The 26,472-nt window shown below is 46.4% G+C and overlaps 1 protein-coding gene across 2 annotated transcripts in view; it reads right to left on the bottom strand.

Moving 5' to 3' along the window:
- The window catches only part of rhd (Rh blood group, D antigen), a 64,065-nt gene that overhangs the window by 21,613 nt on the left and 15,980 nt on the right, over positions 1-26,472 (bottom strand). Inside the window, exons 3-8 of one of the 2 annotated variants that reach the window (XM_038799474.1) lie at positions 24,447-24,597; positions 16,121-16,268; positions 10,536-10,696; positions 7,560-7,697; positions 2,818-2,939; positions 657-732 (exon numbers count right to left, since the gene is read on the bottom strand). In XM_038799474.1, the coding sequence (XP_038655402.1) occupies positions 657-732; positions 2,818-2,939; positions 7,560-7,697; positions 10,536-10,696; positions 16,121-16,268; positions 24,447-24,597 (796 nt within the window). The remainder of the gene's footprint in view (positions 1-656; positions 733-2,817; positions 2,940-7,559; positions 7,698-10,535; positions 10,697-16,120; positions 16,269-24,446; positions 24,598-26,472) is intronic. The other variant, XM_038799463.1, reaches the window with a different exon arrangement.

Genomic DNA, 26,472 nt, shown 5'->3' with positions numbered 1-26,472 from the left:
TAAGCGAGTGCCAGGCAGTCTGGCCACCTGACCAGCCCAACTCAGTTGTGACTGTCTCAATGTGGCATGGATGCTTGGCATGCCAGCTCATGTGAGCACCTCAGTATCTGGTATTTTGTGCAGCCATCTGCTCTTCAGGAGCTTCTGAAGACAGCTCAGGTGAAAGTAGTTGAACTTCTTGTAATGAGGCTGGTGCACAGTCCAATTCTCTCGTGCGTAAAACATTGGGTGGGACTATTCCTCGATAGACCTTCAGTTTGGTGGGCAGAATTACTTCTTTTCGTTCCGAGACTGATGGTCGAAGTCTGCCAAAGGCTACACTTGTTTTGGCAGTTCTTGCATGTCAATAATATAGACAGTTCCTGTGAAGAACCTTGGGAGATTTCAGTGTCTTAAACGTGCCATGTAAATACAACTTGTTGTTGCTATGAGAGGCAAAGAGCTGCATTTTTAAAATTCTAAGATACTAATTTAATGGTGGCAGCTAGGCAATCTGTTCATTGTGTAGCTTGGCAACTGATGTACGATACCTAGAATATCATTAGGTGGGAGAAGACTTTGATTTTTAAGTTCCTGACATCAATCAGAGCTAGTTTAAGGCATCTTTCCTGCACACATATTCTATATCATCATCCCAGAAATGACAGCTGTCTCTCACCTGTGATTAATCCTGTCAGAATGCTCATTGCCATGGTAATAAACATAGCCGTTTGCCAGTAGTCAGCATGCTGTCTGAAAACAAAAAAAAAATCCACAAAGCTTAAAATGGTGCCAAGAAGAAAACTACAGGTGCACATTTTACAGGTCTGCAGTGTCAGTGGGGGAGTGTAACCCACCAGCAGCACAAATTGGTCACTCAGGTGCACAATATTAAAATGAATGCAGAGAAAATGCTGAATGGCACAATGCCTGCATTTCCTAATTGTGGACTTGTAAAATTACATTTAGAAGATCGCAAGAAGCATGTAAATCCTGACTACAAAACAGTGGCTATTACTTTATAAAATACAGAATGTTATGTGGCACGGTGACACAGAGGTTAGCACTGCTGCCTCACAGCGCCAAAGACCCCGGTTTGATTCCGACCTTCAGGGTCTGAGTGGGTGGAGTTTGCACATTCTCCCCATTTCTGCGTGGGTTTCTTCCAGGTGCTCCGCTTTCCTCCCACAGTCCAAAGATGTGCAGGTTAGATAGATGGGCCATGCTAAAATTGCCCCTGAGTGTACAAAGAGGTCCAGATTAGGTGGGGTTACATGGTTCTGAGAAAAAGGTGGGGGAGTGGGCCTGTCTAAGGTGCTCTTTCGGAGGGTTGGTGCAGACCTGATGGGCTGAATGGCCTCCTTCTGCACTGTAGGGATTTTATGAAATGTTTCTATGAAATGACCAATAAGAATGGGAGAATTACCAGCACCGACTCAAATACAACCTCTTTCTGGTTCAATGGCGGGGGGAAATTCAATGTCAGCACTGGTCAAGGTGCTTGGGGATATGTATATACATATATAAAACAAAGCTCCCTTTAACTCTGCTATAGCAATATATCATAACCCGAACCTCAGGAGAGCCGCATACACCATTCTTTTCTGTTTTTCAAACCAGCAAAGCTGAATTTAAGGGCCATAAAGCCACTTGTACCTTACATCCAAATGACATTGAAGGATTAGCAACACTAGATTTCCTGCTGCTAAGGCCCTGCACATCCCCAAAGACAACTGTGTATTTGGAGGTAATAGATTCTTGCCAACTGGCTTAGCACCTTATTAACTCACTGAACACAGTTTGTTCAGAGTGAGGCAAATTAATGATGTCCTCCTACCTTCCTGTAAAGCTAGAATTTTCTGCTAGGGCAGAAATCCAAAGGTTTCAGGATCAAATGGGAAGTGGGATCACTTACAGAGAAGTGGGAGATGCATGCATTTGTTCATTAAAAGTACCCTAAACCCTGTCACAATGAGTGACATGCTTACTTGCATCAGTCTACAAGCACCTTTATCGCAATCTGCTTAAAATGAGGGCTTAATTCTGACTCATTCAAAAAGTAGAAATGGTCAATTTTTCAATATGACTTTACAGAAAAAGGAGAGAACTGGAAAAACAAATGGAAGATTCACTCAACTAGACTAAAAGAAAATGTGGAAATATATAAAATGAGAGAGAGGTTTTACAGCACAAAAGTGGCCCTTTGATCCACCATGTCAGTACCGGCCACCAAGCACCTATCTGTTATAGCCCCATTTTCCAGCACGTGGTCCGTGGCCTTGTATGCTATGGCATTACAAGTGTTCATCTAAATGCTTCTTCAGTGTTGTGACGGCTCCTGCCTCTACCACCCTTTCAGGCAGTGAGTTCCAGACTCCCACCCCCCTCTGGGTGAAATCCCCTCTAAACATCCTTAAACCTTTGTCCTCTGGTTTTTGGCCCCCTATCTATGCCCCTTATAATTTTATACACCTCAATCAGGTCCCCCTTCAGCCTTCTCGGCTCTAAGGAAAACAACCCCAGCCTAACCAGCCTCTCTTCATAGCTGAAACGCTTCAACCCAGGCAGCATCCTGGTGAATCTCTACTGCACCCTCTCTAGAGAACAGAAGTTGTTGAAAATGAAAGCAACATTTCACTTATAAAGCAACTCATCATACCAATGTGAAAATTACGTTGTGAACTAGAGCTCAAAAATACTAACTGCCTTTATATGGTTAAGCCTTGATTAAAATGTTGGACAAAATCATTTTGTGTGAATGTCTTACGTGTTTGGATGCTTATAATGCACAGCAAAATGCCTCAGGCATTTCATTTAGCACAGAGTTTGAAAATATACCTGTCCACAGAAGGCACTGAAAGTAGGGCGATGTGCACTATGCCTCCTATGATTCCGGGTAATCCATGAGTATATAAAACACCACAAGTATCGTGCAGGTCAAAATATAATTCCAATGCACCCTAGAAAAGATATAAAGTTGTTAGATATTGCAAACAAGTGACGCAACAAGGAATATTTTAGAGTACTATGAATAAGGCTGACACAAATAAAAATTGACAAATGCATGAGTCAGTCTTGACAGTGGAAGCATGATTGGTTTGACAGTAAAAGCATTTAAAAGATATATATCTTTTAAATCTTTTCTCCCCTCCTCCCCTGAACATGTTGATTCGTGCTGGTGTAGAGTTTCACATATGCCTGCAACCCTCTGATACATGATCCAACTACCCAGTTTTCAGCTTGTGGGTATCAGCAGGTAGTTCAACTTTGGATGAGCAACAAGGAGCTGAGCATATGTCTACTTTCCACACTTGTGCATTCACCAATTCAAATCACTGGACATCAATCAGCAGTTGAAACTTTGGCTGCAGTTTTTTTTCACTCAGTGTTGTTATAGCAGCACAGTTTTGATGAGCCAACTATCAGCGCAAACCAGAGATCAAGCCTGGGATCTTGCAGTCTGCATGGATGAATGCATTATTACATTGGCATATGCTTACTGCAGTTGGCTTGCTTCGCTAGAGAACTTCTTCAGCAGACCTTTTGCAAACTGCCCTGATATCAAACTTAGAAAATTGGTTAAACCGTCTATTCCTGAATTTATGTGGGGCAGCCAGACTGTAAGATCAGCCATAAAATCCCCACAGTGCTGAAGGAGACCATTTGCCCCATCGAGTCGGCACCAACCCTCTGAAAGAGTACCCTTCCTCAGCCTACTCCCCCGTCCTATCCCCATAACTCCACCTAAGCAACACATCTTTGGACACCGAGGGGCAATGTTTATCATGGCCAATCTACCTAACCTGCACATCTTTGAACTGTGAGAGGAAACCGGAGCACCTGAAGGAAACCCACGCAGCGCGAGGAGAAAGCGCAAACTCCACACAGACAGTAACTCAAAGCCGGAATTGAACCTGGGTCCCTGGCGCTGTGATGCAACAGCACTAACCACTGTGCCACTGTGCCACCCCACTTTGATGCAATATGAGCAGGAGTAGGCCATTTAGCCCCTTGAGCCTGCTCCATCATCAATGCTCCATATCCTTTATTAATTTTGGCCAACAATAATCTATCAATTTCAGGTTTTAAATTAATAATTGATCGAACATAAATTGCCATTCATATAAAGTACTTAATGCTTTGCTTGAAAAAGTGTGTCCTAATTTCACTTCAGAAAAGTCTGGATGTAATTTTCCAACTATGTCCTCGTGGCATTGGACTCCCCAAACAGCAGAAATACTACACCATTTGTTTCCCTAATATCTTGAAAGATTTGATCAACTCATGCTCAACATTCGAAATTCCAGGAATACAACCCTCATTTATTTAACCACTCCTCGAAGCTTGAGCCTTGGGAGTCCAGGTATCATTCTATCAAATCTATGCTCCACTTTCTCCAAGGCCAATATATCCTTTCTAAGATGTGATGGCCAGAACTTCTCACATCACTACTGTAGATATACTCAAAGTTCACTTGGGAAAATAACAGATAAGAGAAGGGAACAGAAAAACGACTAAACCTACATCTCAAACAGGGGTGGAGGGGGATGCCTCCATCAGATGCCTCTTACTGACTGTGGAGGGCCATTAATTCAAGGCCCAGAGATCTCTGGAGTTCCATTTCAAACAGCTCCTATTTCCCAGGACTATTCCCCAGGACCCAAAACACCCCCCACATGGTGCCCACTGGCACCCTCTACTCTTCTCTCCCCAAGGGCCCGCTCCTTCACTCTGGCTCCCTGCACTTAGGATGCGATTTTCCGCTCCCCAGGCCGAGAATCGTGGGAGGGCTGCTCTGGCCCAGAATGGCGTGTCGTGTTTTTCACGGCGACCGGCGATTCTCCGGCAACCACACCTGGTCGCTGCCGGCGTGAAAATCGCGCGAAAGGTAAGTTTAGGGCCTGTGGGGGGCGGAGAGGGGATCGAGCACTACGGCCGTGCTCGGGAGGGGACTGGCCTGCGATCAGTGCCCACCGATCATCGGGCCGGCGTCTCTAAGAGACTCACTCTTTCCCCTCCGCCGCCCCGCAAGATCAAGCCGCCACGTCATGCGGGGCAGCGGAGGGGAAGACGGCAACCGCGCATGCACGGGTTGGCGCCGGCCAACCTGCGCATGCACGGCTGACGTCACTAAGGCGCCGCCGGATAGTCTCTAGGGGGGAAGAAGGGGAGGGTAGAGTCTCTGATATTTATAAGATGCTCATGAGGGAGGAAGGGTCCGAGACGGAGGAACTGAAACTTAAATGGGAGGAGGAGCTAGGTTGGGAAATGGAGGACGGGCTGTGGGCAGAGGCCCTGAGTAGGGTAAATTCGACCCCGACATGTGCCAGGCTCGGCCTGATTCAATTTAAGGTCGTTCACTGGGCCCACATGACGGTGGCTCGGATGAGCAAATTCTTTGGGATAGAGGACAAATGTGCTAGGTGCGCGGGAGGACCAGCGAACCACGTTCGCATGTTCTGGGCATGCCCTAAGCTTAGGGGGTACTGGGAGGGATTTGCGGGTGTCATGTCCCGGGTGCTAAAAACAAGGGTGGCGATGGATCCAGGGGCGACAATTTTTGGGGTTTCGGAAGACCCGGGAGTCCAGGGGGAGAGAGAGGCCGATGTTTTGGCCTTTGCTTCCCTGATAGCCCGGCAACGAATACTATTGGCGTGGAGGGACTCAAAGCCCCCGAAGACTGAGTTGTGGCTTGCGGACATGTCGAGTTTCCTGGGTATGGAAAAAATTAAGTTCGCCTTGAGGGGATCTGTACAGGGGTTCGCCCGGAGGTGGCAACCATTTATTGACTTCTTTGCGGGAGAGTGAGCATCAGCAGGGGGTGGGGGGTGGGGGTGGGGGGGGGGGGGGTGGGGGGTGGGGGGTGTTGAGTAGCGTAGAGTAGGAGGGATAAAATGGCGGGTAGTATCGGTGGGAGAGGAGCGGGCTTGTGCGGTATGTTACGCTTGAAGTATTGAATGTACGTGGATGTTTGCACATTTTTGCCTTTTTTGCTTTCTGTCTGTTGATGTCTGTAACTGTTTACAAAGCTAAAAACTACCTCAATAAAATTGTTTATAAAACAAAAACTAAGGCGCCGCCGGCCACGTCAATATCGGCGCGCCGCCTTGACGCCAGCATCAAGACCTGGTGGCCGAGTTCCCCGCAACGCCACTCCTAGCCCCCCCTGGGGGGGGGGAGAATAGGGGGCGACACCCCCCCCCCCGGGTTGCTGCTGCTGGCTTTTTTCTACCGTTCTCCCAGGAAATCCAGGAATGGTTGCCACCTCCTGAAGAACCCCTGCACTGATCCCCTTAGGGCAAATTTCACCCTCTCCAATTTTAAAAAGCCCACCATATCGTTGATCCAGGCCTCCACGCTTGGGGGCCTCACATCCTTCCACTGAAGAAGAATCCTCCGCCGGGCTACCAGGGACGCAAAGGCCAGAATGCCGGCCTCTTTCGCCCTCTGCACTCCTGGCTCCTCTGCAACCCCAAATATTGCGAGCCCCCAGCCCGATTTGACCCTGGATGCTACCACCCTGGACACCGTCCTTGCTACGCCCTTCCAAAATTCCCCCAGCACTGGGCATGCCCAGAACATATGGGCATGGTTTGCTGGGCTCCCTGAGCACCTAATACATCTGTCCTCGCTCCCGAAGAACCGGCTCATCCTTGTCCCAGTCGTGAGCCCTATGCAGCACCTAAACTGTATGAGGCTAAGCCTCGCACAAGTGGAGGAGGAGTTCACCCTTCCTAAAGCATCCGCCCACATCCCCTCCTCAATCTCCTCACCTAGCTCCTCCTCCCATTTACCCTTCAGCTCCTCCACCGAGGCCTCGTCTACCTCTTGCATGACTTGGTACACTGCCGAGATCCTCCCCTCTCCAACCCACACCCCCGTGAGTACCCTGTCCTGGACCCCACGCGGCAGCAGCAGAGGGAACTCCGCCACCTGCCGCCTGACAAACACCCTTACCTGCATGTACCTAAAGGTGTTAAGTCCCACTTTTCTGAGGGCCACAAAGCATCTAGCACAAGTTCATAGAATCAAACAGAAGTAACTTTATTTCCAACAGCATGTGCGCAATATCAGCAATTCACTACTGGTTCCCTCTCCAGCCAGTACCACACTGACCAGCTCTATTTATACAGCTGCACTACTAATGATGCCCCGCCCCCCTCATTGAGAGAGCTCATATTCCTCAAGGATCATGGGGTAAACCATTGTCCCCAGCTAATAGGATCTGGCAGGTTATAATACCTGCCTTCTGCCAATCAATGCTCATCAGAGCTTGAAGTGGCATGGACCTGTCAGAGACGGCAGGGATGGGCTCGGCCCCCAACATCCTAAAAATACAGGCCCTACAAAAATGACTGGATTCACAGACTGGATTTTACATGATCTTGTGCTGTAAATCATTGACTTCTGCAAACTACTGCTCTGACTACAAATTTCCAACAACTTTAATGTTTACCCTTGGTTTTTATATTTCAGATCATACCAGATCAAAGAAAAAGAACAGTAAATTAAAAGACATAGAAAACTAAGGTATGTACACAAACATGTTTTAGTTTCAATGTTTCTTTTCTCAGTATTACCTTCAAGTATTTCATCCCGAGAGTAGAGATAACGCCAGCAATTAAGCCGATTATCATTGCGATGTAAGCATATGGTATCAGAGGAGCAGAGAGCCCAATAGCAACTCCTCCTGCCAATGTTGCACTGCGGATGTGTGACTGTCGGGACACAATTGAACATTAGTGTAAAACACCACTTATTTCTGAACCATTATTTTATACTCTCCCCCCCCAACCATAATTTTATACTCAAAGGTAGAATTGTTGTCCAGTTCCTGGATTCATTTTTCAAGTTTTCACATGAAATCTGTGAAATGCTGGGAAATGTTGGTCTACTGTTCCAGTACGAAATTGCCTCTCCTCATAAACTTGGTACACCATCGAGGGCTGGCTTTGAAATCTGCAACGCCTTGTTTTATTGCTTGTTTCAGGGTGAAGATTCAGATATATCTGCATGAAGCGATGCATCCTTTCAGGCGAATTTCATCGATATATTGTTCAATTTAATTTTCCAACTGTGGCCACATGCTTGGCCTTCCTCCGTTTGCACGTTTATTCTTAATCGTCTTCTACGCTGTGCAGAGAGCTTCCCTCAAACTCTAATGCTCTTCTCTGTTATCTCAAAATCGCTGGCTACGACCACAAAATTATTTGTCTACTCTGCAATCTCAATGACTGTGAGTTGAACCGGGCCATGTTCCTTCTTGATACCATGTCGCCACATTAGAGGGTGAAATTGATAGGAATGCAGCGCGCACCAGTGAGGTGGTAGCCTTGACAGCACGTGTTGACATGCACAGACACACGAGGCTGAACAGCCACCGACAATGCTGTGATATTTTATTGCTTTATTAATGAGTGGGTTTGCACCAGAGCATCTTTGACTTCAGTGGAGAGAAGGAAATAAGTACCGAGAGTTATGGCCAAAAGTCAGGGGTTGACCTAGATCGACCATTACTCAAATATACATGGTATTGTATTCCACACCTCTCCTTTGGGATAAGTTTTCACCTACTCTGAATGAGTTCTTTTTAATTTGAAGACTCACTCTGTGTAAAAATGATCAGGAATTAATATTAATTGAAAACCTGGAGATAGATTCTACCCCATTTACCATAGCTCTGCTCCTGAAACACTTCCTATTTCCATTCCAAAATAGGTGTGAGACTTCTCTTATATTTCTTCTTGACAACTTTGTTTCATTTGCAGAAGGCATTGACTCCTTGCAGGAGTACAGTTCCAAAGACACCAGGTGCTCTCTGGTACCTCAACCAAATTCTTTATGTATGAGTTTCGACACATGAGTGTGAGCAAGCTGTTCAAACACAGGAGGCATTCCACCCAGCCTGGATCTTGCCCTCACACAACATCCTGACTTCAGGTGGGTGATGCCGGATAGCAATCAGCAGCAGGTACTTTGATCAATTGCTTCAATCCCAATGCAGAGGCACCAGAACCAATTCTAGGACCTTTAATGCCCTCCTGGCAACAATTGAAGAACCATAGAATCACTACAGTGCGGGGCGGGAGGCCATTTGGCCGATTGAGTCTGCACCGACCCTCTGAAAGAGTGCCTTACCTAGGCCCCCACCCCCACCCGATCCCTGTAATCCAGTAACCCCATCTAACCTTTTGGACACTAAGGGGCAATTTTTGCATGGCCAATCCACCTACCCTTCGCATCTTTGGACTGTGGGAGGAAAAAGGAGCACTCAGTGCAAACCCACGCAGACACAGGGAGAATGTTCAAACTCTACACAACAGTCACTCAACGTTGGAATCGAACTAACTCAGCGCAGAGATAGAATCAAAGGTATGACCAAACATCATCTGTGTGGCTCAGCTAATCATTGGCCGCTATTCTCCGACCATTGGGATTCCCTGTTTTCACTGACAGCGCACCCCCGGCCGAGGTTTTCCCGGTGGCGTGGAGTGTCTTCGATGGGAAATTCCAATGCCAAGTGGCGGGAGTCTAGAAATCCGCCACTTGCGAACGGCATGCCACCAAGAAACAGTTAGCTGGGGGTCCAGAGAATCCAGTCCCTTACCTCAACCTGCTGTGCCATTTGAGGAATCTATTTTATTTTTATACTGTGGAGGAGGGGGATAAAAATGGTGCGTGACATTAGAAAATTGCCGCGCAATACCCAACTCAATTAAAGAACAACTGAAACTGATGCAAAACCCAATTTGGTCTTTTGATTTCTTTCAATGTCACTCTTTAAATAAGTTTAGAAATAAAAATGTTATTCAGCTTACACAAAGAGCAATGGCCAACAGTGGAGATTTAAAAGGAAGACAGAATCTGAAGAGTTAAGGTAGGGTAATATTTCAAGACAGATCCTTCCTCGGAACCAGATGGTGACCAATCTTTATCCTTCAGATGGTTTAAAGTTCATTTCATTCATGTATTGTATGTTTTTTTTGTTTCAAAGAATGGCGTGGAAAACAATTCCAATTGTGTTTATGTCTCAAATAAGATGCCAGTGTAATAGAGATTTATATAAAAATAGCTTGAAAAGCAGGCATGCTGCAATGACTGGAGTACAGCCTTTCAAATAAAACATGAAAGTGAATTTGCTCCCTGTCCCATGGACAAGAATGTCCTGCTTTGGTCAAACTTAAGCAACTAAACTTTTGTGAATAAACAATACAAGTTTGTTGTATCTTGCCACGGTAATAACATACTTGTCTCCAACAAATACATTGTTCATACAGTTCACCTGAGTCACAAGTCTGTTTAACCCTGAATGAATTGCATGCTTATCACAAAAGTTTAAAGAAGATCTATTATTTAAGCAGTGTTTTAATGATATATATATTTCACTTTGAGTGAATAATGAAGCATTGTAATCCCACTCAGGATCATTGTTTACAACCCAGAATAATAGCTTGGTAATAGTAGTACAGTAATTATATGGAGGAATCAGGGTAGCTGTCACTGCTAGAAATCTGATAAACACAATTAAGTGAAGTGGATGAAAAGTATTCTATTACCATGTCTATTTTTCCTTTATCATGGACCTGACTAGATGTCGCAAACACTGCAACAGTGCAAGCAGCCAAGGCATAGTATGTGTTGAAAATAGCCTTCTCCCTATTCATATCAAGAAGTGCTGCATTAAAACTGGGCCAGAACATCCACAGAAAGATAGTACCTGTGGACAAGAGGAAAAGTTTTAGTCAATATACTTAGAAATGCAAGACGTCGGTATTGTATGGAAAAAGCACAAAGAACAATGGTAAATACATATTTTAATTTTATCTATTTATGAAAAATCTTACACAACATACCATTGCAAAGGGAATGTCATACACTTCTTTATGGATTTCCTGAAAAAATGATCCATCTATTTGATTGGCTGTTTCTTCGACTTATAAAAATACTACTTTTTTTAAAAGACACTTAACAATTAACCTTTTTTAAGTGTTGAAAAAGAGTTGCATGCATCAGCAAAATCAAACCTGAGGTCCTAAACTCTTACTAGTACAGAGTATTCTTTCTAACCAGTTCCACCACACAAGCAGATGTGAATCACCTTCAGATGAAATATTAGCCTGAGGTGTCATCTGCCTGTTCTCGTGATTTAGGGGATATGTTAAACATCACTGGAATAATTCAAGGGTTGGAGAATTCTCTGGTGTCATGGACAACCATTAAGTTATGTAAAGGCAAGTTTTCTTTACTTCCCGAAATTCAAAATGAAATGTTTAAGCAATGGGAAAATGTTTAATTTCTGATTTAATATCTTTAAAAAATATATATTTAACTGTTTTCCTGTTTTCCAAAAACGTGACCATCCAGCTGAGAACTGCAGTAACTTTGGCCTGAATTCTGCAGTGGTAATGATGGCAAAGCTTCCAGTGTTCACCATCATTATTCGTTTGAAACTGCCAGCAACTGCTGGAGTTCACACAAGCACAGTTAAATGCAGAAATCCAGAGATTGCGATCAGTGATTCCACACTCCTCCACAGGGTGAGCTGTTGAAGTCTCAGCAGATTGTAATTAATTAGAAATCACTGAACTTTTGAGAACTTCCACTTTCACACTATTAGTCATGTTTCACAAACCCTTGAAAAAGTCCATGTCTTTTTGAATGAGGTTTACCAAGGGTTTTGAATGGGATTACATTCATAATTACTGCCAAACAACCTCGCTGGCCATAAAAAAAAATTATATTTGTGGAAAGTCAAATTTCTCTGCTATCATAAAAAGATGTCCACACAGATTTGAAATATATTGGTTACGTTTATTTATGATGATCCAGCTCTTACCTTAATCCTATGTGCATGCCCCAATCTTAATTTCACTTTTTAAAACATTGCTAAATGGGTAAAAGAATCAATGTATCTAATTTCCTGATTTGCTGTCTGTGAGATATCTTCAATGTGATTGGTTGCCTGTCCTGCTTGATGACATAATTGTTGCTGTGCTTCTGGAGATCTCCATGACTTGGCTCCAAAGTCAAATTAACCCCGGAAGAATGCAGTCCACCCCACTGAGAGTATTAGATCTTTGTTGTTAGCTTGCTTTGAGGTCGGCAACAAAAGTATTTACTTCACAAAATTTACTACAATATCCAAGCCAATATTAATCTTTCTAACATGTTAAGTAAAATCTTGACCTGCTAAATATCTCCTGCACTCTTTACACAATGAAACCTTGTCACAGCTTTTATCATCCTCTTTGTTAGTTCACAGAATCACAGAAGTGTTTTGGAGCAGAAAGAGGCCATTTGGCCCTTTGTGTCTGTACCGGCTCTCCAAATGAGTGAATGTCTGTCTCTGGTCTGGAGCGCAGAGTTAGGACAATTTCCTGTTCCGCTAAACCTGCATTCTTTTGACAGTTTTCTTGACAATCCTGATAGGTTTATCCACATTTTACCCACATTCATGTCTACCTATAGGGCACCTGGCCTCTCCCAAAGATGGACCATATCCAAAAAGAACTCCGGTAGATTTAGACTTTCATCTATTTGGTCTAAAGTGCACAAGCCATGTTTTGGACATTGCTTTAGCCAAAATCACTTTACTTTGTGCAGTTGGCTCTATGGACCATGCCGTGCACATCAGAACCGACCCCCATTACCCCTGTGAAAATGGCGGTGGCTGAGTTTGGAGATGTGGGGTGGGATTCTTCAGAAACTGGCGGGGCGGGAAACTCCGGCGTGAAGGAGTGGCATGAACTACTCTAGCGTCGGGCCGCACCAAAGGTGCGGAATCCTCTGCACCTTCAGGGGCTAGGCCGGCGCGTAAGGGGCTTGGCGCTACGCCTACCGGCGACGAAGGACCTCCGCCGGACGGCGCGAGTTGGCGCATGCGCGGGAGCGCCAGCGTGTGCTGGCGTCAGCCCCTGTGCATGTACGGGGGGGGTTGATTTCCGTGCCGGCCATCGCGGACTGTTACACCGGCCGGCGGGGAGGAATAGAGTGCCCCGACGGAACAGGCATGCCCGCGGATTGGTGGGCTCTGATCGCGGGCCAGGCCACCATGGGGCACACCTGCGCCCCCCGGAGGCCGCCTGCAGAGCCAGGTCCTGCCGATAAGTACCTGCCGTAACATACGCCGGCAGGACCGGCCGAAAACGGGCAGCCACTCGGCCCAACACGGGCCGGAGAATCGCCGGGGGGGCCGCTACCAGTGGCCGCCAACCGGCGCAGTGTGATTCCCGCCCCTGATAAATCCCCAGCACCAGAGAATTCGTCAGCCGGCAATTCTCCAACCTGGCGGGGAGTCAGAGAATCCCGCCCGTGATTTCTGGATCTAGGCCTCCACGACATTTTTACAAAGATGGAGAGCCTCTCCACCTGCATGGAAATTCTGGCCTATTTTTGCATTTGTACTTCTGATATTCACATTTCACACTTCTGAACCGATTTCCTGGAGAGCTTCCAAAATACCAGTTTAATTAGTGGATTCTTGAAAAAATAGCCTTAAAACAGTTTGCAGAAAGCTTCAAATCCATCATTACAGCACTGCGTTCATGTATACAACATACAAATTCAAAGCGAGAGTCAGCCACTCGGTCCTTCAAGCCTGCTCTACCATTCAATAAGATCATGGTTGATCTGATTGTGATCTCAACTCCACATTCCCACCTGTGCCGGATAACCTTCCCCTTGCCCTGCCCCCCCCCCCCCCCCCCCCCCATGTCTATCAAGAATCTGTCTCACTCTGCCTTAAAAATATCCACAGACTCTGCTTCCACTGCCTTTTGAGAAAGAGCCTTCCAAAGGCTCACGACTCTCAGAGAAAATAAATTCTCCTCATCTCTGTCCTAAATGGCCAGCCCTTAATTTTTAAACAGTGGGCGCTAGTTCTTCATTCTCCAACAAGAGGAATCATCATTTCCACATTGACCTTGTCAAGACCACTCAGAATTTTGTATGTTCCAATCAAGTTGCCTCTTACTGTTCTAAACTCCAGCAAATACAAGCCAAGCCTTTCCAACCTTTCCTCATAAGGCAACACATCCATTCCAGATATTCGTCTAGTAAGCCCTCTCTGAACTGCTTCCCTCATTTTTACATCCTTCCTTAAATAAGGAGATCAATACTGTACACAGTACTCAGTATGTGGGAGGCAGTTGCATAGGGCGGCACAGTAGCACAGTGGTTAGCACTGTTGCTTCACAGCGCCAGGGTCCCAGGTTCCATTCCCGGCTTGGGTCACTGTCTGTGCGTGCCCTGGCTGCGTGGGTTTCCTCCGGGTGCTCCGCTTTCCTCCCACAATTTCCAAAAGACATGCTTGTTAGGTGAATTGGGCATTCTGAATTCTCCCTCTGTGTACCCGAACAGGCACCGGAGTGCGGCAACTAGGGGATTTTCACAGTAACTTCATTGCACTGTTAATGTAAGCCTACCTGTGACACGAATAAAGATTATTATTAGTGGTATTGTCACTGGCCTAGTAATCCAGAGACCCAGGGTAATGCTCTGGAGACCTGTGTTCGAAACCCGCCAGATGGTGGAATTTGAATTCAATAGAAAATCTGAAATTTTTACTCTAATGGTGACCTTGAAACCATTATCGATTGTCGTTAAAACCCATCTGGTTCACTAATGTCCTTCAGGGAAGGAAATCTGTCATCCCTACCTGGTCTGGCCTACATGTGACTCCAGGTCCACAGCAACATGGTTGACTCTTAAATGCCCTCAGGAATGGGCAATAAATGCTGGTTCAGCCAGCAGCGCCCACATCCCATGAAAAAAATAAAGAAAATGTGGGGGGCAAGTTTGAGTCCGCACTCTCCGTCTTTGGGATCAGCGGCAGAAAATCCAGCGAGGATTGGAAAGCGCGATTGTCACCAGAGGGAGAGATTGCATTTCCCAATTTTCCCTCGCCGGTGATGTCACAAGGGCATGATCCTCATTTCAATAAATTTCTATATTATTAGAGGGTCGCCCACCACATGATTTCTCCCTCACAAAGTACTGTTTAAAACAGGTTTGGCCAGATGTGAGGTAGTAGAGAGGATCCCTCTGGTAGTGCAGAGGTAAGTATAGGTGCAGAGGGACATGTCCGGACCTGTACCTACCTGACAGTACCAATCCAACAGTACCAACCTGTGCCAGGAGGCAATGCCGGGGCAGCCCCTAATGATAGCTCTATTGTTGTGTGATGCGGGGGGAGTGCCGGCCATACTTTTGTGTTGATGGTGGGGGGGGGGGTTCAATGCCAGCCCTGAATGTGGGTGGTGGGTGGGGGTGGTAAGGGAGCGTAATGCCGGCAACAATTGTCATGGGGAGGAGGTACCCCCCCAATATCTCCAAGATGGGGGCTGGGGGCCATTCAGCAGCAGCACTGATCGGGATGCACTTTAAGGATGGCATTCCGATCTTTTTGGGGCCAGTTGGCAGCTCTATGAAGCCCCGCCCCACCAGGGTGACAGCGCAAAACACGTTCAATCATTTTCTTTTGTCTAAGAGGCTCCAGATTTTGTGAGAAAACCGGTCAGTGCAACTGGAGAGTGACACGTCAGTTTTCTGGCAGAGCCTGACACTTTGCCAAATTCTGGTAAGATTCCAGTCACCCGCTCACCAATGCCGTGTAAAACTGAAGCATAACCTCCCTACTTTTGTATTCAATTCCCCAGCAATGAACCACAACATTCTATTAGCTTTTCTAATTACTTGTTGTAAACATGTGTACTTTTAATGAGGCTGCTGCTTTACGTGTCTGATATGTTCCTTTTCTATATTTTAAAAATAAGTGGAAGCTGACAAAAATCTGAAGTGATTAGATGGACTGGAAATGGCCACATGATCCAAAGATTCTGCAAATGCAGGCCTTTGAATAGCCAGGGGGCAGCATGGGAGAGCAGCACAGGACCAGATGCATTTTGTTTCCTTTCACAGCATGCCATGTCATTACACTCATTCCTGAATCACTTCAGGTGGTTCTCGGCAACATAACGCGTGTGTTAGAAAACCTTGTGACATGTTACACATACTGCGCAGATAGGTGCTAACTTGGATGAGCCAGCTGAGGCGAGCGACAGAGCACTGATAAAAGATAGGCTGCAAAATCAGGTTATGGGCATCCAAGAAGATTTCGTTGAATTCCAAGGACAATGCATACCAATCATAGAATAGAGGTCAGATATCGATAATGATCCTTCCTTCTCATGGCCGCTTTTTAGTCCTGAGCGATGGAGAACTCGTGAAACCATCAATCCAAAAACAGCTCCAAAAAGATGCAGATACATGTCACTAGTTTTGCGGTTAATCTGGAATGGAAAAGCACAAGAGCTTAAATCTGGCGACATTTCAGTGAAATCATGAATGAATATATGAACATCATTTTTCTTCCTCCAAATTGCTCTACAGCAACACCATCTCAGCTTGCAGCCTTCCCCAAGGCATACCTGGGGATGTCAGCTCAGTTTGAAACAATACATGGGAACAGGAGTAAGCCATTCAGCACCTGAACCTTCCAATTTGATTATGACTGATCGATATCTCGACCCCAATTACTTGCTCTTGCCTCATATCCTTTGATAAGCTGCCTAACCAAACAGTTTGTATTATGGACTTCAAACGTATCGCCCACACAAGGGAGAGAATTCCAGCTTTTAGCTACTCTGTGGATGAAAAAGTACTTCCTGATTTTGTGCTGTCAAGTCTCCTTCTTCTGAATTCCCCACCAGAGGAAATACTTTCATTGAATCTACCCTGGTGGATTCCCTATTCGATTTCATCGCTCAGGTACTGACCGTTTGCTGTAATTATTAAAATAAGGCTTGAGGCCCAACTTCAGGTGTGCCTCAGGCCTCCAGCTTCTCGTGTGCACCACATGCCAGCTGACTGTGCTTCATCTGAAAATGGACACAAGCTACATTTCTAGGCCTAGATCTTTTGAAACAAACTGATGTCCTTAGTTAGCACCCAGCTGCAGAATTTCGCCAATGCTGCAATGTTCCTGCGGAGCTCAACGCAAACTGGAGGAATAGCATCTCATATTCCGGTTAGGCACGCAACAGCCATCATCTCTACATCGAATTCAACAACTTCAGATGATTAGCTCTATCCCACCTCGACCACTTTGTTTTCATTCCATTTCATTTTAACTGTCTTTTACATTTTATTTCTTTCTTATCTTTCTTTATATTGATATATGTATATTTCCTCCCCTATCTTATTCCCCCTCTCCTTACCTTTTCTCCCCTTTGCTTCCACCTCCCCCCACTACATCTGTCACAGTTTACCCTCTGATGTTAGTTTCTCTGCTGTTTGGCCTTTCACACCTTTTGTTCTCTCTGGGGACTGCCATTAGCACTCTTTCCCTGTGGTTTCTGTGGCTATTATAAGAAATCTCACAACACCAGCTTTAAGTCCAACAGGTTTGTTTCGAATCACTAGCTTTCGGAGCACTGCTCCTTCCTCAGCTGAATGAAGGAGCAGTGCTCCGAAAGCTAGTGTTTTGAAACAAACCTGTTGGACTTTAACCTGGTGTTGTAAGACTTCTTACTGTGCTAACCCCAGTCCAATGCCGGCATCTCCACATCTGTGGAGATTAGCACCCCGTTTCTCTGGGTTTCTGTGGCTATGATTCATCTTTCATTCTCACTCCACAGTATAAATATCGCACTCTTTGTTAGCTTTGACAAAGGGTCATCTGGACTCGAAACGTTTGTTCTTTTCTCTCCCTACAGATGCTGCCAGACCTGCTGAGATTTTCCTGCATTTTCTCTTTTGGTAGTAGAATTTCATCAATTGCTCTTGGGCAAAAAGCACTGTCTGATGTGGTATTGGGCCACTCCAGTAAGAACGGTGGCACAGTGGTTAGCACTGCTGTCTCACAGCTCCAGGGTCCCGTGTTCAATTCCGGCCTCCCACATCCAAAGATGTGCAGGTAAGGTGGATTGGCCATGATAAGTTGCCCCTTAGTGTCCAAAAAGGTTAGGTGGGGTTGCGGGGATAGGGTGGAGGTGTGGACTTACGTAGGGTGCTCTTTCCAAGGGCTGGTGCAGATTTGATGGGCCAAATGGCCTCCTTCTGCACTGTAAATTCTATGATTCTAAAAGCCCACAAATTAGTTGATTCCATAGCATTGGGGGAATGTCAATGCTGGTTCCTATTCCTCGCCAATTTCCTGTGTACGTCTGTCCAAAACAGTTCAGACAAGGACAGATTTGAGCTCGGCTGTAATGCCTCCAGAGTCAATCAACCTTCCAGCACTCAGTGTCTGAACTTCCATGGTCACTGAGACAAAGTATCAAAGGACTGGTGATACTCAAACCTCAGGATTTTATTTTTAAATTTATTTACAGGATGTAGATGTCGTCGCTGGTTAGGACAGCATTTATTGCCCATTCCTAGTTGCCCATCAGAAGGTGATGATGAGTTGCTTTCTTGAACAATGGCAGTCCTTCAGGTGTAGGGACATGCACTATGCAGTTAGGGAGGGAGTTCCAGGACTTTGCCCCAGCGACAGTGAAGGAACGGCGATATACTTCCAAGTTAGGGCGGTGAGTGACTTGGAGGGGAACCTCCAGGTGGTAGGGTTCCCAGGTATTTGTTGCTTTTGTCCTTCTAGAAGGTAGTGGGTTGTGGGTTTGGAAGGTGCTGTCTAAGGAACCTTGGTGAAATACTGCAGTGCATCTTGTAGATGGTACACAAACTTGCCACTGTTCATTGGTGGTGGAGGGATTGAATGTTTGTGGTAGGAGGAGCAATCAAGCGGGCTGCTTTGTCCTGGATGGTATCGAGCTTCTTGAGTGTTGTTGGATCTGTACTCATCTAGGCAAATGGAGAGTATTCCATTACATTCCTGATGTGTGCCTTGCAGATGGTGGACAGGCTTTGGGGGGTCAGGAGGTGAGTTACTCGCCTTAGGATTCATAGCTTTTGACCTGCCCTGGTAGCCACAGTATTAATATGGCTAGTCCAGTTCAGTTTCTGATCAATGGTAACCCCCAGGGTGTTGATTCTGGGGGATTCAGTGATGGTAATGCCATTGAATGTCAAGGGGCGATGGTTAGATCCTCTCTTGTACAAGATGGTCATCGCCTGGCACCTGTGTGGCGCGAATGTAACTTTCCACTTGTCAGCCCAAGCCTGGATATTGTTCAGGTCTTGCTGTGTATGAACATGGACTGCTTCATTATTAGAGGAGTTGCGAATTATGCTGAACATTGTGCAGTCATCCGCAAACATCCCCACTTCTGACCTTATGATAGAAGGGAGGTTATTGATGAAGCATCTGAAGATGGTTGGGCCGAGGACACTACCCTGAGGAACTCCTGCAGTGATGTCCTGGAGCTGAGATGATTGACCTCCAGCTACCACAACCATCTTCCTTTGTGCCAGAAATGACTCCAACCAACGGAGAGTTTTCTCCTTGATTTCCACTGACTCCAGTTTAGGGCTCCTTGATGCCAGACTCGGTCAAATGCCGCCTTGATGTCAAGGGCGGTCACTCTCTCTCACCGCATGAGAGGGGGTATGAAGCGGGGACCCTTTAGTCTTTTAAAAAATATTTTTATTCTCCTCTTTTTCACATTTTCTCCCAAATCTACACCCAACAATAAACAATAATCAGTAACGAATGCAATGTCAATCCCCATATCAAAAACAATCACATCCTCCCACCAAACCCCCAGAACATTACCCCGCCTATTAACATAAACAAATGACAAAAAGGAATCAGAAATCGCCCACAGTCAACATTCAGTCCGTCCGTCCCCCCCCCCCCCCCCCCCCCGGCTAATGTTCGATGTAATCCAATTCTCGAAAGAGCATAATGAATAACACCTTCCATCTTCCCCTCAGTTCAAATTTGACCTTTTCAAGAGTCAAGAATTCCAGCAGATCCCATGCCAAGGCACAGGGTGGAGAGGTTGATCTCCACCCTAACAGGATCTGCTTTTGCGCGATCAACGAGGTGAAGGCTACAACATCTGCCTCCACATGTGTTTCCAACCACGGCTGGTCCGACACCCCGAATATGGCCCGGGTCCAGTTTCACGTGCATCACTTTAGAGATTACCCTAAAAACCTCCTTCCAGTAATCCTCCAACTTTGGACAGGAACAAAACATATGTTGTTTGCACTGCCAAAGGTTTAGGGCCTGAAATGGGGCGGGGTCTAAAAGGCGGTGTCTGAACAGTGGGCATGAGAGGGGGTATGAAGCAGGGACATCCATAGCGGCATGTCTTTCACCTAGTTCGGGGGCGGTGTGCTAGTGCCAGTGATTGGTGGGGTTGTGCCTGAGACTGGCGAGAAGGCAGGGTGTCTGAAAGGAGACCCATAGGGAGGGCCCCCATTTGCCAGCAATCCTTGGTGGAAAGGGGGGTGGAGGGGTTGTTAGGCAAGAATGGTGGGTGGGCGCACGGTGGCACTGAAGCCCCGATGTTCAGGATGCAGAGAACCTGAACTGTCACTTTGAGATCAGGGTGCCCTTTTTGGCACCCTTTAAAAAAGGCGCCCCAATCTTGTGCAGCTGACTTGCCAGTAGGATTAGGCCCCGTCTCTTGGCTGGTGCAAATCACACCCCCTCTAAAAAAATGACCAAGTACAGGAAGACCGTGATGCAAATCGTGTCGGCACAGACAATGCAATTCATATCAGTTTTCTCACCAGAAATTACACTGAGGACGCGATTCTCCAGAAAGATTTCTAAGTGTGGTAGCAGGCGGGAACTGCCGCGAGCTTCCTGGCGCTCGGCTCAGCGAGGCTGGCAATGCTGTTCAACGTTAATTGGTCCATTTAACGAGGCCCCACGGGCTTCCCGCCGCAAATAAAGGCTCGCCAGCTGATTAGCCGACAACGTAGGGAAGAAGTGTTGGCAATTCTGGACAAGGTGAAAATAGATAAGTCGCCGTGGCCGGATGGGATTTATCCTAGGATTCTCTGGGAAGCCAGGGAAGAGATTTCTGAGCCTTTGGCTTTGATTTTTAGGTCATCATTGGCTACAGGAATAGTGCCAGAGGACTGGAGGATAGCAAATGTGGTCCCTTTGTTCAAGAAGGGGAGTAGAGATAACCCCGGTAACTATAGGCCGGTGAGCCTAACGTCTGTGGTGGGTAAAGTCTTGGAGAGGATTATAAAAGATACGATTTATAATCATCTAGATAGGAATAATATGATTAGGGACAGTCAGCATGGTTTTGTGAAGGGTAGGTCATGCCTCACAAACCTTATCGAGTTCTTTGAGAAGGTGACTGAACAGGTAGACGAGGGTAGAGTAGTTGATGTGGTGTATATGGATTTCAGTAAAGCGTTTGATAAGGTTCCCCACGGTCGGCTATTGCAGAAAATACGGAGGCTGGGGATTGAGGGTGATTTAGAGATGTGGATCAGAAATTGGCTAGTTGAAAGAAGACAGAGAGTGGTAGTTGATGGGAAATGTTCAGAATGGAGTTCAGTTACGAGTGGCGTACCACAAGGATCTGTTCTGGGGCCGTTGCTGTTTGTCATTTTTATAAATGACCTAGAGGAGGGCGCAGAAGGATGGGTGAGTAAATTTGCAGACGACACTAAAGTCGGTGGAGTTGTAGACAGTGCGGAAGGATGTTGCAGGTTACAGAGGGACATAGATAAGCTGCAGAGCTGGGCTGAGAGGTGGCAAATGGAGTTTAATGTGGAGAAGTGTGAGGTGGTTCACTTTGGAAAGAATAACAGAAATGCGGAATATTTGGCTAATGGTAAAATTCTTGGTAGTGTGGATGAGCAGAGGGATCTCGGTGTCCATGTACATAGATCCCTGAAAGTTGCCACCCAGGTTGATAGGGTTGTGAAGAAGGCCTATGGTGTGTTGGCCTTTATTGGTAGAGGGATTGAGTTCCGGAGCCATGAGGTCATGTTGCAGTTGTACAAAACTCTAGTACGGCCGCATTTGGAGTATTGCGTACAGTTCTGGTCGCCTCATTATAGGAAGGACGTGGAAGCTTTGGAACGGGTGCAGAGGAGATTTACCAGGATGTTGCCTGGTATGGAGGGAAAATCTTATGAGGAAAGGCTGATGGACTTGAGGTTGTTTTCGTTAGAGAGAAGAAGGTTAAGAGGTGACTTAATAGAGGCATACAAAAAGATCAGAGGGTTAGATAGGGTGGACAGCGAGAGCTTTCTCCCGCGGATGGAGGTGGCTAGCACGAGGGGACATAGCCTTAAATTGAGGGGTAATAGATATAGGACAGAGGTCAGAGGTGGGTTTTTTACGCAGAGTGGTGAGGCCGTGGAATGCCCTACCTGCAACAGTAGTGAACACGCCAACATTGAGGGCATTTAAAAATTTATTGGATAAGCATATGGATGATAAGGGCATAGTGTAGGTTAGATGGCCTTTAGATTTTTTCCATGTCGGTGCAACATCGAGGGCCGAAGGGCCTGTACTGCGCTGTATCATTCTATGTTCTATGTTCTAACGTGCTCGCCAACCCCCCAGCTTGCAATAATGGCGCCCAGGAGACCAGCCCCAAGATTCCGGGCTGCAGATCTGGAAAGGCTGCTAGATGCAGTGGAGGCCAGCAGGGTTATCTTGTTCCTCCAAGCGTTCTGGAGGGTGGGCACAGGGCAACTCGTGCTGCCTGGGACAAAGTGGTGACGGCAGTACGCTCCGGGAGTGTGACCAGGAGGACTGACCTCCAGTGCTGGGAAAAGGTCAATGACCGACACAGGGCAGCATGAGTGAGTAGACACCAACGTGTCTCCCACATAAGGGGAGTCACATTCGGCCATCTTGAGAGGAAGATTGAGAAGGTAATCAGACATTCAGGTCTTGAACCAGCTGCCCCTCCATCCCAAGGTGAACCATATGTCCCTGTGGGCACCGACCAGGAGGATAGAGCACTGGGTGCCAACATGGACCGGTCCCATGCAGTGGCAACTGTGTCCACCAGCTCCCCCTAAGTTCCACCCCTCTGATGAGGCCGTGTCTCGCAGCCAGGACACGGGACAGGGTGACATGGCTGTGCATGTGCTGCAACTAGTGAGCCGGGGCCCTCCGGAACTAGAGGATGCTCGCCAGGGGCATCAAAGGCCACAGGTCAAGGTAAGCAGCTGGCTGCCTCCACCTCTGATGTGTATCCTGGGGGGACACCTAAACTTAGTGGTAGAACCAGGCGGGCCAAGCCCATCGAGGATCACTGAGGGCACCGGCGGAAGGGGGTAGGTAGGGGGTGAGGGGAGTGGTGGGGAGGGGTGCGGCACCATCGGGAGAGTGGGGAATTGTTACATACATTAAACATCCTTGTACACAATCAGAATGATGCTTCTGTCACTTGATTCCTCAATGTGGGCCGACCTCCGAACCACTGGCCTATCTCGCCAGGAATCTCCCCCTCCCCCTAGCACTCCCCCTAGCACTCACCCACCCTCTGGCCATGGACATGTCCCCAGAGTTGTGTCCCATCCCCTGGGTATTCGGATTTTGGCTGCTGCATGTGTGGTGTTGCCCCTCACCCACAGAGTGCAAGAACAATGCCCATGCATCAAGCTGTGATTGGGATGCTAGGCAATGACTCCTACAAGCAACATGGCCCGCCCGCCCACGGGAAACCACTTGAGTTGTGTGAAGTGCTCACTTAACCACAATTGCCAATTCCCTTTAGCAATAGCCTTCAGCTGTATGGCCAGAGGCTTCAGCAGTCGATGGGGGTTATGGGTGGTCGGTTGGGCAGATGGGCAGGGACAAGAGTTGCTGCCGGAACAGGTACGCACAATCCAACAATCCAGGGGGGGCATGGTGGTGCCGTGCGCAGTTGCCCTCCCCAGCACCTCTCCCCCATCCTCCCCTGTGGAGGGTCCCCCACTCCCAGCTGAGGTTCCCGAGGGTCCCCCATCCCCAGCTGAGGGTCCCCAACCGCCCCGCCGAGCACTGGGGCGGCACGCTTAGCAACCCCGGGCCTTTTGCCTTTGAGCAAAGATGGCTACTTGGCTCCTCACAGAAACCCTTCCGGCAGGTTCACGTTTTTAAAAAGTTGTAATAATCACCGCCAGCGAGACCACTTGCTTGGGAGGCCGCTGAATCATGGGAGGCCATTGGATATGGGGTGACTCCCGTTAATTGTACGGAAATTGGGCTTAGGTGGTGATAATTTGTTTCTCATCATGCTATGGTGAGATCCCGATTTCACCTACGGGAACCGGCCAGTTGCATCGCAAACTGTTTGGCACCTGGCGCGGTTCCCACTTTTGGCCTCTCCCGTTATTCACCGGCCTTGTTTTGCTTGAGCGAGAGCGTAACGAGGCCGGAGAATCGCACCCTTAATCATTTTTGGAGGGAATTCTGCCCATAGTTTCAGAGCAATGTTAGATTTAGGAAAAAGCTGACCTAACATTTTAGGGAGCACTTGTAACAGATAGATTTTGCAATAGCCTTTCTAATTTTTTTATTTTAATGTGATTAATCTCTACATCAAAATGCCTGCCAAGTGCAGTTTTAGTCCTCTCTCTTGCGTTCTTACCTGAAGCAAAATATCCAAGAGCCATTTATTAACAGTGAAACAAGTCACCTCCAGGATGGTCATCAAGAGTAACTGCACAGGACTGGTCTTTCCCAGAACTGCTCCCATTGAGACCAGTGCCGATACTGCACTAAGATCCGCATGGATTAAACTGAAAGTAACAATAAGTCCCATTAACAATGACAGACAGACATAAAAATTAATCAAATTCAAATGGAACCAGTCAAGGATAACATGAAGTGTGGTAGCAGAGCCTTTTGACATAAACCTGTAGGAACCAAATACTGTAAATGTTTAACCATCAGTCTCATTTTAGGCTGCAATTATATGGGTTTGCAGCAAATATGAAGCAGTTTCATATGCATATCAATGCAACTACTGGCATCACAATTCAAGCCCTTTTTAATACCTTATCGAATCTTATTGAAACTTACAGGATACTGCCAGGCCTGGATAGAGTGGACGTGGAGAGGATTTTTCCACTTGTCGGAAAATCTAGAACCAGAGGACACAATCTCAGACTAAAGCGACGATCTTTTAAAACAGAGATGAGGAGGAGTTTCTTGAGCCAGAGGGTGGTGAATCTGTGGAATTCTTTGCCGCAGAAGGTTGTGGAGGCCACGTCACTGAGTGTTTTTAAGACAGAGGTAGATAGGTTCTTGATTAAATGAAATGAAATGAAATGAAAATCGCTTATTGTCACGAGTAGGCTTCAAATGAAGTTACTGTGAAAAGCCCCTAGTCGCCACATTCTGGCGCCTGTTCGGGTGGGGCTGTTACGGGAATCGAACCATGCTGCTGGCCTGCTTGGTCTGCTTTCAAAGCCAGCGATTTAGCCCTGTGGGAATCAGGGGTTATGGGGAGAAGGCAGGAGAATGGGGATGAGAAAAATATCAGCCATGAATGGCAGAGCAGACACGATGGGCCGAGTGGCCTAATTCTCCTCCTATGTCTTATGGTCTTATGGAAAGGGCAGGAGCTTTTTGCCAAAGGCTGGCAGGTTAAACAGTATTCTGAGACAGACAAGAATCTGCAGGTTGTTTCCTGACCGGATTTCTCTCTCTCCAATCAGTCTTTGAAAAGGAACTCTGTTCAAGTGTACAGCAGGTAATCCTGTGTTTGCTAACTGTATTTAAATAAGGATTTTGACCCGAGATGGGTTTTGCTTGAGTAGAGATTATGAGATTGCAATTAAGAGTGAAATGTGTTTGATTTTACTGTTAAGCGTTGCTAACTGGTAATTGTAAGCTATTTTCTGGTATTATGTTAAAGTTATTTTAATCTTGTGTTAGTAATAAAGTTTATTTTAAGATACCATATCCCTATTTATGCGAAGAATTACTTCTGGTGTGAAGTATCCTTTTCTCATAGACTTCCATATTAAATCAAATATTGGAGTTTCTGTCCGGTATCCTAGCAACTATTGGGATCTGGTCCGGGATCGTAATATATCGCAATAACTCTTTTTGTTTCTGTCTCCGTATTTTCTATTTTTCACTATTGCTCTTCTTTCATTAAACATTACATCCTGACCAAAACTTGGTAAATAATGTGCTTTTACATGGCTTTGACCAAAACGATTCTAGATTGTCTACCATGAAATGTACATGAGTAATGTGAGTTTATCCCCTGCTTTTCTTTCCTTGCTTGTGGCAAATAATCTGCTCCTCCACTGGCATTTATGACTATTAAAGAGAGCAAAACCATATCACACTACCGTTTGGTACAATATATTAGCATATTAACATACTGTGCTAGTTAGAGTGTCATTAGTGTATAGCCATCCATCTGAGTTCTTTGTATGAACCCAACCACTATATGTTAATGATAAGTGGCAACAGTTTATATTATCAGATTTGGCGTATATGAAGAATGGTAAACAATAATTTGTTGCTGCGTAAACTCCTTTGTGTTGAACGTTATGATTTCTTGATCGCAGGCCAGAGTGCAATAGAAGAAACACCAATTCTAACCACGCTCATGAGTAAAGCCAGATACTGTGAGCCAAACTGCTCTCCAGTGACAC

Source organism: Scyliorhinus canicula, chromosome 1 (genome assembly GCF_902713615.1).
Source record: "Scyliorhinus canicula chromosome 1, sScyCan1.1, whole genome shotgun sequence".
NCBI classification, from domain to species: Eukaryota; Metazoa; Chordata; class Chondrichthyes; order Carcharhiniformes; family Scyliorhinidae; genus Scyliorhinus; species Scyliorhinus canicula.
This window is presented reverse-complemented; position numbering and strand designations above follow the sequence as displayed.